The sequence below is a fragment of the Charadrius vociferus genome, unplaced genomic scaffold (genome assembly GCF_000708025.1).
Source record: "Charadrius vociferus isolate BGI_N301 unplaced genomic scaffold, ASM70802v2 scaffold306, whole genome shotgun sequence".
Lineage (NCBI taxonomy): Eukaryota > Metazoa > Chordata > Aves > Charadriiformes > Charadriidae > Charadrius > Charadrius vociferus.
Window position 1 is genome coordinate 4772504 of NW_009648963.1, and position 16992 is coordinate 4789495.

The 16992-nt window shown below is 37.6% G+C and overlaps 1 protein-coding gene across 1 annotated transcript in view; it reads right to left on the reverse strand.

Moving 5' to 3' along the window:
* The window catches only part of DHX15 (DEAH (Asp-Glu-Ala-His) box helicase 15), a gene marked incomplete at its 5' end in the record, with an annotated part of 40553 nt that extends 24804 nt beyond the window's left edge, over nucleotides 1-15749 (reverse strand). Inside the window, 4 exons of the mRNA XM_009887668.1 lie at nucleotides 8836-9054; nucleotides 9466-9625; nucleotides 10735-10928; nucleotides 15336-15749. Of these exons, the coding sequence (XP_009885970.1) occupies nucleotides 8836-9054; nucleotides 9466-9625; nucleotides 10735-10928; nucleotides 15336-15749 (987 nt within the window). The remainder of the gene's footprint in view (nucleotides 1-8835; nucleotides 9055-9465; nucleotides 9626-10734; nucleotides 10929-15335) is intronic.
* Between the last annotated feature and the right edge of the window lie 1243 nt (nucleotides 15750-16992).

A 16992-nucleotide genomic window follows, 5' to 3' on the forward strand; every position in this document is an offset into this window, starting at 1 on the left:
GGTCGAGGGGAAATGGCTTCAAACTGGAAGAGGGGAGGTTTAGATTAGATATTAAGAAGAAATTTTTCACTCCGAGGGTGGTGAGGCACTGGAACAAATTGCCCAGGGAAGTTGTGGATGCCCCATCCCTGGAGGTGTTCAAGGCCAGGCTGGGTGGGGCTTTGAGCAACCTGGTCTAGTGGGAGGTGTCCCTGCCCATGGCAGGGGGGTTGGAACTAGATGATCCCAAATTACACAATCTAGAAGGCATACGTGTAGTAAGAATAGTTTGAAAGTGTTAAGGATTCATTTAGGTGTTAAAGATTTGTTTGTACAATCCAAAAACATTTAAGTCTGGAGATACAAGAGATATAGTTGAAGGCACAACCCTAACTTTAATACTCTGAAGATCCAGCAAGTCTAATTCAATAGTCTTGACATATTCAAGTATGAAAGGCTTTTTTTTTAAAAAAGCCCACACATTTAAATATTTGCACAGCATCTATTCCAAATCCACTACAAAACCCTTTGAAGAGGGGTTATTTCACCAACCCAAACGTAAAAGGAGGTTTTTCTTCAAGGGAAAGGAAGAATGGTAGAGTGAACTCACCTTGTATTTACATTGTGTCTGAAAAACTCCTCAGAGCCCTGACCATCCCACTGACTGCCTGAGACAGCTGATACCAGAGTACCAGAAGCAGGAACAGAAGCACAATCAAAAGAGCCACAGCTACCAAAAGGTAAAGAGCCAACAGACCGTAAAAAGAGGAAAGGTTACATGCTAGCTAAAATGCTCATTTATCTCAAGCTGCCAGTGCCACATACCCTTAACATATCTATACTTCACAACATCTAGTGATCAAAGTTGTCCCAGACAGCCTACTATGTACCTTAAAGTTTCAAAAGTCTTTTTCCTTGATCCAAGCAAAATGAATTAACAATAGCTGTAGAATATCTATAGTTCAGCTGCAATACTATGGAAACTAGAATCAAGAAGCAGTTAAGAACTCCATAGTAGTACGCTTTGAATATTAATATGGAGTCCTCAGGATTCTTCTACACCCTCAACAGCACAAGCAATTCTCCTTGGAAAAGCTTTGAAGACAGACAAGAACCAGCAAACAGAAAATATTTCTTTTTATGGATATACAAGTGATCAAGGAGGTAATGGGTGGTGAATATTTTTCAATCAGGAAAAACAAAGTCACCTAGACATTCAAGTGAGAGAGTCAACAATTTGTATTTTGTACCCACAGCTAAATAAAGATAGTTTACAAAAGGAAAAAAAGTCAGTAACCAGGAAAATAATTTAAACAGGAGTATTATTATTAAATCAAATCTAAGCTAATTTAAATGGTATTCTGTCCAAGAACTTGGTGCAATTAAGGCCAGTTCTACACACAATCCTGAGCAGGCTGCTCGTTTTTCAAGTAACTGGTAGACAACAGGGAATATTTAGAATACCTCTCAAATTAGCTGGATTTCAGGAGTTTAAACATCCAAAAATCAATTCTGAGACACCAAAAAGTTTCAGGATTTCAACAGGAACTTTCATTGTGCCACAAATTTCAGCAAGACCAAAGTCTGCATGGCAACCAATACTTAGCAGTGTCTTGTTTAGAAAACAAAGCAAGAACAGAGTGCAGTTTCCCTCCGATTTATTAGAAACAGTAGTGCAGCCATCTATATTTTCACATAACAGTAAGGAGGTTATTCATGCCTCCTGAATCTGACAGGATTTTTACCTCACCTTAACCCACTTTTCCAAAGAACAGGCAGGCTGATGACTAGTGCCTCAGAAAAACTCAGTTACAGTATTTTTTTATTTCTCTCACTGAACCTGTGTTTCTGTGCAGCTAGAAATGAAAAGATCCACCAGACCAGAGGAAAACTCTGACTGTGAAACCTATTGACAAAAGGAGTCCTGGATTCTCAGAATGCCAAGATTGCTGCTTATATTCAATTTTAGCATCCTCTGGATGAGGACAGCAACACCTGCTATTCATATCAAGCTCTCAAAAAAATCAGAAACATGGTGCTTGCTTTATTTTTCTCTTCTCGTGGCAGATCAATACATCTACAAGCGAAACAACTGGTTACATTAAATCATTCAGCCTGACACAGAGCAGAACTTTTGCTGCAGGACCAGTGAAATACAATGAGAAAGCTTCATCTAAGCATGTATAACTACACATACAAGTACTCAAAAGCCAAACCAGCAGTCCTGAGTCACACCCACCCATGAACACCGTTAAATACTACAGTAACAGTACACAAAGCATGCACACAGTTTCAAAAAGGCTGCACATCTTACAGTTTTAAAGAACACTAGAGAGCTATAGTTGCTTTTCAGGCATAAAGGAAGTGTATTTAATGCTTCAGGTTGTGGTCAAAGTTAAGCCCGTCAAAGCACTTCTAAGCATTCAGTGAAATAAACATATTTAATGTCACCTGGAGATACTTCACAGCTAAAACTGCTGGACTGCAACTCTTTGTACAACGAGGATTGAATGCTGCTCTCTGGTCAACAGCCTCTTATCCCTTTGCAACAGTTAAAACCAACAACAGAAAGCCCTAGCTGCAGGTTAGTTTCTCTAATGCTCAAAATTGCCTTTTCACAGTCTGCCCCTTCGTCTTCCATCTCTCTCTCATACTGCCCAGTACTGCTCGCATCCCTCATCCCAGAACATGCAGAAAAAACACTTCAGCTAGTGTAAGACACAGAGGGTAGAGTTGAACTCCTACCCCTCTTAGTTGTAAAGCTAAACCCTTTTTTCTTCTATCACCGTAACAGTGCTTAAGTTTCATTTTTACCCCTCATTGCAGAAAGTAAATACAAAGCCTTCCACATTGTTCAAAGGACAGCATGGGAAGGGGACAACAGGAAGGTCTCCTGTTGTAGCCAGTTTCTTTAGTCTGACAGAAACAACCTGGGAAGACATGATTATAAGCTGTCAGCATTTGAAACTAAGAGGGACAGAACTTACTCTTTTCCCATGGTTTAACTAGTGCTTAAATGCCACTCAATTCCCCGCTTTCATTTGCATAAGTAAATACTAACAAGACTGAAAACATGAACAGGACTTAGTATTACTAAATATTACTTAGTAATACTACCTTTTTTTTTTCTAGATCTCACTTTTGAAAGCCTTATCACAGAAAATCTTCTATGTATGACTTTTAAACATGGTCTGTGCCAGAACACACAGCTAAGAAACAGACTCAGAAATAAATGAACCACAGACCAATACCTCCCCAGCTGCCTCCAACACCACATATTCACTGAAGTGTAGCATCTCACTACTCCAATACTTGATTTTTCCTAGCTCTGCAGCAAAAACTAAGGTTTTGAACATATCATTAGCAGTTCATCTAAAAGGAGCTATATATATCAATATGTTATATTGTGTATATATTATATATAATATATTATATATATAATAAAATTAAGCACAGAGACCAATTTTGCTTGTTGTCATGCACAGCAAATTTTTTCTTATCTGCTGTTGAGAATAAAGTCTTTATTACACTATTCAAACAATGCTCACTTTCATTTCTTTCCCTGATGGTATTTCTGCAGTAAAGAGTGAGGTGCTCATACTGAAAGGTTACTATTAGCAAGAATAGAAACAAAAAGAATTATAGGAGCAGCTGCATATATTGAGTTCGTGCACCACATCTTTAAAAAGCAAGTTTGTGCTGAACAAACTGTCAAGAGTCTTACATAAAGAAGTTCCATTGAGCAGTAGTCAAAAAACCCAAACATAAAAAGAAACCCAGGAAGACTACTAGCAGCAATGAAGTTACTGAGTTAAATTGCTCCCGCTAAGCTAACAATCCAATAACCTGAATCCCTTCCCTTTTGTTTGTGTGCAGGACCCATCCATGCTGCCATGGGCAAGGCTTGAAATTACACTGAAACTCAACAGCAGTTACCAAATGACTGACCGCAAGTTACCCTGGGCCACCTAAGTACTTCAAGTGCTGGCATTCATTCTGCATCACAGGCTGAACTGGTATATGTAAACATCCATTTAACTTGCTGGTCAGGCTCCATGCAGTTTCAAGACCTAAACTGTATCTTTAGAAAAACTGTTTCTACAGAAAGATGTTGACTAGTGATGTCATTTTAAGCACATTTAATAGAACAGTTTGAGCACCTGGCATGCAAAACAGAATTCAATGATTTTGTAAACACTGTCCTTGGGAACATAATTTCAGAAACCCTTTCTTCAGTTGACTCTGTATGTGGAGCACTTACAAAGGATCTCGCAAGGTGAGCAAAACTTCAAGATTGCTCCAGTTAGAGCATACTTTAAGACTGTCATCTCCTATTTAAAAAAGTTTATCTACAGCAGATCACCTGTTACGCTACACTGTTAAGATTTAACTCTACCTTGGATAAATGAGTCAAGCAGACATAACTGTTAAACCCTGAAGAAAATGCCCAAAAAAGTATATCGCAACTTTATGTTGTATAAAATGAGCTCACGGGGAAAAGACTAAATGCATAAATAAAAAGGACTTCCCAAACCAGAAATATCTGGCAGGCACTTTAACCTTCCCCCTTCTGAGTTCCTACTGCAAACAGGGGCACTGCCAGCCACATCTGGCTTTGATGACATAACTTTCTAGAAATTTTGTCTTTGTCCTTAAAGCTGTGTGGAGCTTAATTAATTTCCCTTTCTTCCTCCAAGAAGGAAAGCAAACAGTTACAAGCTAAAATGAGCAAATAACAGTTCAGGTCCAGAACTCGCCCTAAGAGCTCCACCATTTCAGGAGGTGCTCCAAATACAATTCGGAAACAAAAGTTTGCAGAATGACATAAGACAAAAAAGTCACCACGGAACAAGTAAACATTTAACCATAACTGAGAACGGCTCTGTCAACAAGTCAAAGCTGAACTTGTCTCAGCGCAATTCCTATATTCAGGACCTTTTTGATATATTTAATATTGGCATCATCTCAAGTGAATGAAAAGAAAAAAAAATCTTCCTCCCTCAAACACCATTAATACTCTCAGTTTATGCTCCCCAACTCATCAATACTTTCCAGGCAAGGCTAAGACAGCCTGTGTTCACTGCAGCCCAGTACACTTACTGCCTTAACATCACCCAGTCACTACCACTGAGACTAAAACAGTTGTCAATTTTTACTTCAATTTCCTCATAAAGAAGTCTCTGCTACTTTCTTTCACAGTTCCAGTGCTTAACCAATCTCACTGTGATGGAAAAAAAACCAAAACAACGTGCCTTTAAAAAAAAACTCCTCATTTACAAAACATTCTATCAAAACCTCAAAAATATTTTGCAACTCTTTTTTACACCAACATCAATTTTACCAATATCACATTTTAAACCTTTCTGGAACACTGACACAAGAACTTCACAGCAATATTTTCCAGTATGTTCATCTACAATCAAGAACAACAGTGCTGATCTGTACTTCATATCTCCAAACGCAACCTGGATTCTTCCTCCTAAATGCGTAACAATGCATTTAGCTTTATAGAGAAAAGGGTACTGGGGTGGTACAGAACACCCTTTCCATTCAGAAGAGCCTAGGTTACCAAGATATGCAAGACAGATCTAGACAGTTTCTGTGTCATTATTTCTGCCTCCCACATCCCAAGTTTCACCTGTAAGGATTTTACACCTACTCTCAGATTACTGATCTTAATGAAGCGTGAAATCTAATACTGTTTTAGCAGAACTCCAGTGGACAACAAACCAGCTACCTCTGAGATCAGGGGTGAGCCAGTCTTGAGACATATAAAGTTTAAAAAAAATGTGCGTCTACACAACCAGACTACCACATTTATAAACTCAATGACTGAATAAATTTGATAAAACTTATTGTCTAAGAAAGACATGTTGACTAAAATGTAACTATACTATTTCCTTGTGAACAGAATTCCCTGACAAAGTTTCCAATTTTGCCTGTGACTGACATCAGCCAACCCGGCTTATCTCAGGTTATACCTTTTTTGGATTATTGGCACAAAACATTAACATTACTTTCATCTTCTGGAATCTCCCTGATATACCAGGGTGTTTTTTTTGTTTGTTCTTAAAATCAACAGATGAGCTCTTCTTCTTACAGGGTTTGTGAGATACAAGTCCTATTTCAAAGAGTTTATTCCTAATAAACGTTGCTTTTAAAACATCCTCTTTTGTTACTAATGGAGTGAAAAGCAGTTCATGCAACATAATCACATACTTCTGCTCCTTTCAGGATTCACGAAGGAAGTTTTTATTGAGCGCTTATTTCTACACCATTAACAACAATTTTATCTTCATCCAGAAACAGGCTTATACAATTAAGATTCCTTTGGTTTCAAATGCATTAATTTTATTTTTGTTTTGGTTAATTTTTGGACCTGACAACACAGGATCTTCTCTATCTCCAGGTTCCGTCACCAACTTTATATCTTAGCTAATCTGTACTAGTTAACTGCTATCCATCTTACTGCCCATATAAAATTACTTAAAGCTCAGCGGGAAGCGAAGGCAGCAGCTAGTAAGGACAGTAAGGACCCTCATTCTGCCTTAGACCACTGCAACAGCTCCTCATCTGAACCCTCTTCTTGCATGGTTTCACCTAGAACGTTGTTCCTTTATGTAACTTCATTTGGACTTGTATACACATCTTTCTGACAAGAAAAATCAAATCATTCTGCACCCTGTTCATAGTTTTTCAGAACCTAAAGAGCTACAAAGCACTTCTGCCCAACAAAAATCAATGTTAAGACTCGAGCTATGAAGCCCACTGAACCCAAACCACAGAGCGGTAGCAGTACCTAGAGCACACTTTCCAGTTCTTGGGATTACAGTAGGTCCTGTCACTTTAGATTCAACAGTAGCACATACATAGATTGTATAATGAGGCTCAAGATGGGCCTCAACAGAGGCCCCAAAACATCATTAATCAAAATGGATGTAAACCTTCAAAGCTTCTCTACAGAAGCTAAGACAGACTGCAAAGTCATCCTAACTAGCTAAATTCAGACCAGCTCTGGGCAGAACCACCCCAGCGCCCTTGAACAGTATTGTCCCCAAATACACGAACTTGAGAACTCCAGACAAAAAAAAGAGGATGGTGGCTTACAAATGTGAGTTTTATTATAGGCAATACAGTGATATTGTTAGATACTTGTTCACATGTACAGAATGTTCATATGCATAAATGTAATACGTGCATGATTTTAATAAAAAGTGGTTTATAATACATTATATCCTGTAAATTAACCCAGTGGAAATGAAAGAACTTGTTCATACAATAGAACAGAGTGCCTCTATAGCAATGGTTGGTACCAGACCAGTTGGGTGTAGAGCCATTTGCCAAACATGAGTGGTGCTCAGAGCTGGTAATATCTGAATGCAGCCACCCTCCCAACCCTTACCCCGAACTGTGAGAACAAATTACTTAGAGCAATACATAGTAACAGATGTACCAAGGACATAATTCATAATTGATAATTAGAAGGGCAAGTATTTGTTCTTCATGAAAGGTTAAAGACCAGCCTGATTTAGCATCCTGGTAAGAAAACGAGATCTGCTGAAACAGCTGGACAGCAGTGTTCCTTTCTGTTGCCACCAATTCATTCACCCACTTGCATCAATTGTTTCACCAATTCTCACATTACCTGCCAGACTAGTCTGAACTGGAACTTTTAACTAAAACCAAACAGGCAGGTTTCAAAGCCACAACTGTTACAATATTTTTCCCTACCTGTACTTTAACTCACAGCGACATTCCAAACAAAGAAGGACAAACATAAAGGCCAGAGTATCTGCTTTTACAGTTACAGTCATTGTTTTGTTCTTCTAAGGGAGGAGTCGACCTACCAGAAGACATTTTAATCAAAAACATCTTTTAAAACTCATACAAGAGGCCACGCATCATGATTAGCAAAACTACTCAAGAAGCCTGTGTACCTTTAGCATCACAAGTTATTTCTACCATTTTATTCCCCTCTTGGCACAGTTAAGATGGTGTACACTTAAAGACACTGAGTTATTCCACATCCTTTGAAGGGTATTTCTTCAAGAGGAGTGACTGCATGAAGAACAAGTCAGAAGAACATTTCTGCTAGCTGCATTTCTCCCACCATTAAAAATATTAATTTTAAGCTGGCCCAGTCCAGTAAACTTTCACAATGCCTATAGGTTTTTTACCTTTTCTCCGTCTCAATCTACTAATTGGGACACTCAAAAGAGCTTCAAAGCAACAGCTTAGGACTAAAAAAACCCACCCACTTTATCTCAAGCAAAGGATTTAAGATTTCCAGAAAATCCTCGTTTCCCGATGTAGTTTAGCTTAAGTGCTTTTGTACAATCATCTTTTGCAAGGCACCAAGTCCATTTCTGAGACATAACTCCCAGTATTGTGGTACAAAAAGACTACAACCCAATACCCAAAGCTGTTCATAAAAACAAAACCCAAATATTTTTGTTAAAACTACTATTGACAGCTAAGTAGCAGAGCCAAAGTGTTATTCTTCAGGTAATTTGTACAATACACATCCAGAAATACACAGAAGTGCACTTTCAGTCAAAATATGGATGCTACCTGGTACCCAGAAAGTCTGAGTTCACATCAGTACAAATCTTCCAAGTTTCTCTTTTAGAAGTACATGAGTTAGATGAGAATTTTCATTTTAGAGAGGCCTTGCACAGCATATGCATATTACAGATAAGTACAATGACTAAGGACCTGAAATTACAGCAGGTAGAAAAGCTCAGGTCATTCAAATGATAAACTAGAAAAGGAAACTAAACATTGCAGTCTACACAAGCCACTTGAAACAGTTTCTGTATAGAACAATGGATGAAAAAAACGAAAGTAAGAAAGTACCTCCTGTCCAGTAAGGAAGAGTAAGAGATCTCCTTCCTCTTCTTCACACATGTGAATTTGGATCACTGTTCGAATGGCAGCCTCAAGATAGTCCCTTTCTGGTTCTGGAGTATAGAATATCTCCACCGGATGGGTGCGACCCGGGATAGTTAGAAGAGGACAGTTATCAAAATAGATCTGAAACTTGCCAGCATCTAAAGTAGCACTCATAACTATAACCTGTAGGTTTCAAAGGGGAAAAAAAAAAGAGTCACTCCAAAGGTTAACAGGAATTTGTACAGCGTTATGCATACAATATGTAATATCAAGAAACTAAATTCAACTCTTAACTGTGATTTAAGCATGCTTTTATCACCTGAATACAGCAACCTTGTTACAAAGGTCCAAAAAATTCCTAGTCAAATACGTAAAGATTAAGCTACTACTATATTGTTTATAGCATTTTCCTCAATGCAAACGACATTACAAATTTCCTAGGGTTATCTTTCCAATGCAGATCATCATTAGATCAAAAAACAGTTGATCTACTTTCGCTGATTATAAAAGTCAGCTAATGGTAAGCACACAGATACCTTATTTGGTATGCCTGCAACCAGAAAGGAGACGCTGTTAGGCTTCATCATTACTGACCTTCAAATCAGATCTCTGTCTTACAACTTCCTTCAAAACTCCCATCAAAATATCAGTAGCCAGTGTTCTCTCATGGGCCTCATCAAGGATTATAACACCATAGCGCTCCAGCAAAGGATCATTCATTGCTTCACGAAGTAACATACCATCAGTCATATACCTGAACACAATCAATTTTAACACAAATTTTTATTAATAAAGTCTAATACATAATCCTCTTTCGTATCATTCACCAGGTTGCTTGAATTAAGCTTTTAATCAGCTTTTTAAAAACAGAAACATCAGTAAACTATTTCCATCAAGCTAACAAGCCTATCTGAAGTTTTCAAATAGAAATTCGCACTGCAAAGTATAAGTGAAATCTGGAACTAGGGGTGAAGCTTAAAAAAAAAAAAGAAGAAACAAGGTTTAGAAACATTTATAACTAGTTTATTACTGGCAGACTTCCAGGTGTACAATCAAGACAGGAAAAAACGGAAAAATCCTAGAAATAATATTTCTGTAATTGTTTCTCCCCTTTTCAGTTTGTAGATCATCTATTCACTTTTTGCTTTTCTGTCTCAGTTAAATTTCTTTTTACACATTAAGTTTATTCCCAGTCTTCACTACTTGTATGACCAAAAAATAAGACATCTTTTGATAGAAAAGCACTATTCATTGAACCACACACCATGTGGAATCTTTTTTAATTGAGCATTATGAATGCCATCTGCAAATGACATTAAGTGGGCCTGGTTCCACCTACACAGCACAGGAATCTAGAAGAGCTGGCAACTAAAACACTCTGAATTCTGTGTCGCAGAGTCAGGTATAGAACAGTTTTGAAACTTTGCATTAGTTCTCCTTACTGAAGTAAGGTATGAAACTTCACCAGGACTACCCTGAGTAGGAAGATACCACAGAAAAAGGTCAGCTGAATGTATAATATGAAAAGAAATTGAATGCTGAAGGGCTTTATTCTAACTAGCACCTTAACCATAAAAATACTTCTTCGGATCACCCCCTTCTTTATGGATCACTTAGTTTCTGTAGGGTGCAGTGCTTTCTTAAGGAGGAATGACTCATTTTAAGTTCTACTCAAGCCCCACACCCCAGGTTTCCCTCAGCTCATGCTATGGTTCCTGTCTCTCTTCTCCACTCAGATATAGACAGTGCCTGTCCATAGATTCACTCCCCTCGTAACTCCGCTCACACCCTTCATTATCCTGCGATTCCCCCCACCTCCGAGTAGGCTGTGTTACACTTTTACCTGACAGTTGCCATACTTACTTCAAAATGGTTTTTGCACTACTGCAGTCTTCAAATCGAATAGAGTACCCAACCTCCTGGCCCAGCATGACATCCATCTCATCAGCAACCCGCTGTGCCACACTCATTGCAGCTACTCTCCTAGGCTGGGTACATGCTACTCCCCTCTTTGGTCCAGGTAATGAGCGCATGTAGTCAACACACCATTGAGGGATCTGTCAAGAAAAAAATTCGTTTTTAAACACAACTCAAAAGGCCAGATGTAATGTGTAACCTTTGTATTGTATCAAATAAAGTTAGTTGTAATTCCACTGAGATGCCAACTGCATGCACAAAATATTCAAAGCACGAGAGCAGATAGACTAGTTAGTTGGACCCTGTGCCACTTACTTTAAGCACATTCATAACTATCTTTGAAGTTAAAGGAATATGTAGGTTCACAGTACGTTTAAGCACAGTTACATCAGTACCTTAGACATTTAACAGCAGACAACGTGCTCCAAAGCAACCAAAATTAAAGTTAACACGCAGAATTTTGAGATGTATAGCACAGTTCATTGTTTGAATCATATTGTTCACAGTAAGCAAATTATACTTTGTGGCTTTAAAAAGTAATGCTAATTAATATATTAAGCAAAGAAGTATTTTAGTGATATAAAAATTGTCTTTGCCAGGAATGATGACAAATGAAATAAACAAGTAATTAGTTATGTTCATTTTGTTCTTTTGAAATTTTATCAACCAGACATGAAACCCCTATGTTTTGCTTCCTATGTTACCGCTCATTTGTCAGTCAACAGTATTCCAGTCCTTTTAGGAATCTGGAAACAGTAAGAAACACCCAAAAGAAGCTTTAGTCAGAGGAATTTCTAAGGTCAGTAACAGTTTGATGAAGATGGAATATTCTTAACATGGTGTGATGTTTTATGAGGAGACATCTCCAAGCACAACTAGTTCCAAGCCTACAGATCAAATAAAATCCACTCCTCCTTAGTAAATGCTTTTCAAGTATTCTTTAAAAGCTCACGTTTACAGAGCAAAAAACCACATTTATACATTGCACCAATGCAGAAATACAGGAAAAGCAGTGTAATTTAAACCAGGAATTTTTTCTTCCAGAATACCACATATTTCTACAGCAAAATGGACGTAAGCGACCACTAAAGCATACCCACAAGCACACAAGCATAGACTGTACTGAAAAACTTTTTTTAAATGGAGAACATACTTCCATTATTAGTACAAAAAAACCCCAAAGCAAATACTATAAAAATATGACAGGAGACTAGTAGACTGCTGAGAAGAAAAGAACGCAAGTTTCTGGAACATCTATTCAAGATTAAAAATAATAGCAGTTCTAGAACACTGATAGCATGTACTTGAAACCCTATCCTGTAACACATACACACTCCCCTAATGTGCACTGTAGAGAAAGGAATTTGCTTCCTAAGACACTAATAAAAACTCAACTGTAAGCATATTAGGTGAAGCTTCTTGACTTTTAACAGAGCAAGTCCTGAAATAAACTTTAAAACAGCGTGTCTGTCGGGCCACAGTAGTATGAAATAAAAATAATTTAGAAGTGGTTTTCCAGTAAACAGCAAAACTTACAGTAGTGGTGTCAAATGAAAGAAAAGGTCTACACAGACTTCAATATGTTAAGCTGATTTAGATGACCACCAGAATACTTTTCATATCCCACTTCAGGAGACACTAGGAAATAGGACTGTGCCATACTAAGTTTTCTACTTCAGTCATGACTGAACACTTCTTATCATCTGGTTCTTATAAAACCTAACATAAAAAGTGAACTCAACTTCACTGACACAAAAAACCTACAAATCACTAAAACCCCTGACTTTCCTTAAAAAAGGCTGTTTTATCCATATCAAAAGCACGAGGAATAGCTTTAGTTAGCAGCCCTTAACGGCACAGACTTCCTCATTTAAGAGATTTTCAAATATAACCTCCATAAACATGAGGAGGTAGGGACTACACATACAGTGGCTTCTAAGATCAAAGATAAATTCACTGAGCGCTGTTAAAGACTGTTCCAAAGCCAAAGGGAAGTAGTGTTTCTAAAGAGATGCAGGGCAATAGAGGGAAAAACACTGTGTTCTGGCTTTCCTGAGCCACTTCAATTTATTGAAAACTTTCTCTGTTAAAAGTTGTGGTAGAATGCACAGAATTTTCACTAGTTGAAAAGGCGTCAGACTTGTACCTATATCAATTCTCTTGTGGACTGCAAGGACAGGCGATTAAGCTACACTCAGAATCACCTTGCTTCTGAACTTCACCTGCCAAGAAAACTTGCTGACAAAGTGGCATCCCTTATGATATGTCAACAAACATCCGACCTTTTATAGTTAAGACTCTCAAGTGAAAGAAAGCAGATGCTACTCTACTACTCCATCTACAGAAGAAATTTAAATTATTACACCAGCACCACATATGATCCCACATTTAAAAAGGAGTGCACATTGCAATTGCAGCAGGTACTTAACCTCTTTCTGAAAGAAATTCAGCACACATGTTCCACCACTGAGCATATTCCATGAGCATTTAAAGAAAACAGTTAAATTAGAAGTTTAAATTACAAATCAAGCCATTGCAAATAATGAAGATTTGAAAATTAATGGCCTTGGCTTCCAATATACTTCAGTGCTTTGGGATTGGGATTAAGTTGATGGGGAACAAGCCTTTGAGAAAAAGTTTTATCTCCTGCCATTTCCACTGTCATAGCCAGGCATTTCCAAAACTGGATGCTTTGCAAGACTAAAGGGAAAACGTGCACATAATAGTCAGGGAAGGAACTTTACAGGCTGCAGCTCACTCTCAAAAGTATTATCTAATATATAGCCTTCTACCATCACCGTGAAAGGGCAGATAAATTGTTCTTCCCAAATGATTATGTATTTCGAGTAATGCCAATTTTATACCAATAAAAGCAGGCATAAACATACACCTTCAGCGTGTGCATTAGCGGGTTTCTTAACCACAGATAATTGTTTCTCTTGCTCTGATCAATGAATGTAAGAAGAAAAACAGCCACCCCCAACTGGTTTTAAGATATCACAAAATCCATGTGACACTAACACATGCCAACAAGGTTTTTATTAAGTGGCAGCAGGATCATTTTCAGTGATAGGTTCCTACACAGACACTCTCAATTATTTCAAAACATGCCTGCAATCTCAGAGAGAATTCAGAGAAAGCAGTGAAGCTTCCAAGACAGCTTATGTGCTTTTGGTAGCTTAAATCCCATTTAGGAAAGATTCCTTAGGTTTCTTAAGTCCTTTCAGAAAGTAAGGGGTAATGTACTAAGACAATTCAGGAAAACCTTTATGCCTGAGGAATGACACTATATAGTAAGATGTATTTGAAGTTCAAGTAAGATATTAAGAACACACCCCACTTGAGATCTTCAAATTCTCAGATCACCCAATGAGAAATCTTGTTTTCATATACACAAGTACCAAATTCTTTTGACATGAATGTGCAGAATACTATCAGAACACTGTAAGTAGTTATATAATCAAACTTTTCTGAATAATTCTCCAAGATCCTGGTCTCAGTTTATACATGTTAAAAAAGCAATACAGATAATGCAACAAGGTACCTTCCAAACAAGACACTGGTTCCTAAAAATCTGCAGCAAAAAGGGCATATAACTTCAAATATTTTCAGGTACAGCTATAAAAGGTGTTCAGTGTACTATGTCCTTCACATTTTCTAGACATCCAGATTTTATGACTAAAAATTTATTTCCATAAGACTTAAGAGTTAGCTATAATCCTTTGTATAAAGACTAAAATATCCTTCGGTTTTTATTTTCTGCCTAGACAAAAGGAATTTATCAGGTTACAGAACAAAGAACTTTTTTACATCACTTTTCAACACAGATTTTAAACAGCAAGCCAGATGACAGATTAAAGTTTTAAGCAAGTTTGTCCTGCTATAAATACACAGTGGTGTTCCTTATATCTTAGATCTTCCCTGTTTACTGGTCCCCAAAATTAAGGTTAAGGGTTTAAGGGGGCTCTGCAGATCTGTTATCCGCATTTTCAGGGCTGAGGAAGATTTTCAAATCCATGAATTTACAAATCACTTCCTCTTAAGTTTGAATATAACCAAAACACATGACCCAATCAGACCATGTCAGAATCGCATCTGAATTTCAATTCCCTTTAGGTTCATATTTGCAGCAGTACGTTTCATAAAACACTAACAAACCCCTATTTCTGTAATTTTTTCCTACTTTCCAGCTGCTACTTACACAAACAGCTAAATAAACTGCAGATTAGTACACTTCTGTTTAGTCATTAATATCTCTTACCTTCCTTTACCGAAAAGGTAACTACCAATTATAAAGCCTAACAGAAGTGAACAGGGCCAGAGAACAGGAAGACTAGATTGTCAAAGGGGAAGATGCTGAAAGATTCTTCTCACTTTCATATCCATAAAGCTAATAAATCATTCATTAAATTAGTTTTGCTCACAATTTGTGAGGTGTTCTTACACAATGAATTTGAAGAAACCAAAGGAAGTTTCACCCAATCACACACCTAGCAACAGTCTGAACCTTTAAAAAAAAATGTAGTATCATACACATAAGAACTTACCTGTGTTGTTTTACCAGACCCAGTCTCTCCGACCAGCACAAATGACTGATGCCTAATCAAAATATCCGTGAATCTTTCTTTATATTCCCAGACAGGAAGTTGTAGCCTTTTTTTCAGGATGTCATAGTATCGCGGTGTATGTGGTAGATTTGTGAAAGGGTTAATACTGTGTGGAATCATTGCTGGTTTTATAGTTGGTAACCCAGCAGCTGAATAATACGTAGAGTTAGATGTAGGCCGCAAATCTTTTTCCTTGTCCCTCTCTCTGTCACGATCTCTATCTCGGTCACGATCCCTGTCGCGATCTTTAGAACGGTCATCACGGTCCCTGTCCCGGTCACGATCTTTCCTATAATGAGTTAAAAGAAACAGCAGAAAATGAAATGTTAGAATATTTAAATGCAGAGTAGGAATTTAAATGCAATACAACTTTAAAAGGTATCTAATACAAAGTGGACTTAAACTGAATCTCTCAAGCCTTGCAACAGCTACCTTGAAGGATAAGCATCAAAGAGTAACAGTATATGATTCATACTGAACTTTAAGTATACATATTACACTCGTTGTACATAAGCATTGCCACAGTGCATCTCATTACAGGGAAGACTGAAGAAAGCTATCACATGAAGATAGCATCACCTTAACCTTCTTCATTTAACCACTATGAAGAATCAGCTGTACGTTCTAGACTTTTCTCACAATTCTTTCCATCCCTATTTGCTGCTGCTGCAGAAAAATAATGGAACATTAAATAGTCTTCTTGCCTACCTAGCAAGGGAATTATGCTAACCCACAAAAACTCACTCAAGATAAGCTATCCCTGGAAGAAAAATTCTGGTTTTAACATCCCATAATTACTTTGTAGCTTTTTTTGTTCGTAGCCTTCTACACAATTCTGACTCAATCAACTTTGATATACAGGTTGTTGAGTCTGAAACTTTAAATTTAAAACCAGCCACTACAGTCATAGAATCAATTAGGTTGGAAAAAACCCTTAAGATCATTAAGTCCAACCACTAACCTAGCACTACCAAGTTGTACCATCTTCTCCAGTATCACCTCCTACCACACGCTTAAAACAACCAGCATTAATGTATTTCCATTTGTTCCAAATATTAAGTAGAACAAAGTTCACTGCACTTGCAAAAGAAAAACAGTACTATTTTCACTGGACTTATCCACCCAAATTTCAGTCTCTGGCCTCAATCTTAATAGCAGTTTCTGATTTTGCAAATCCACGTACTTGTTCTTGCACATAATCCCAGTCTCCCTACAAACACCAAAAAACTTGGAAAGAAACCTCCAGATTGATGCAGAGAACTATAGCTACATGCTTTTAATAAAAATCCTAAACTTCCCCTAATTCAGCACTTTGAAACAAGCCCCATTTTACAAAAACTCTCCATCACATTTTAAACTAGTGTAAATCAAAAAACTAGTGGCATCTTTGCCTGCAAAACTGAGGATATGCTCAGCTTCAGGTTCTTTTGTGTATTATGTTAACTGGAATCCCATTGAAAAGGCAAAACACCAAGCTAAGTCAACACCAGCTTTATAGTAAATGTAGATATAAACATTTTTGGGAATAGTCATTACAGGAAAACAAAACCTCCCCCTCTTCTTTACCAGCACTCAAGCATGCCTGAAAGTAAGAGTA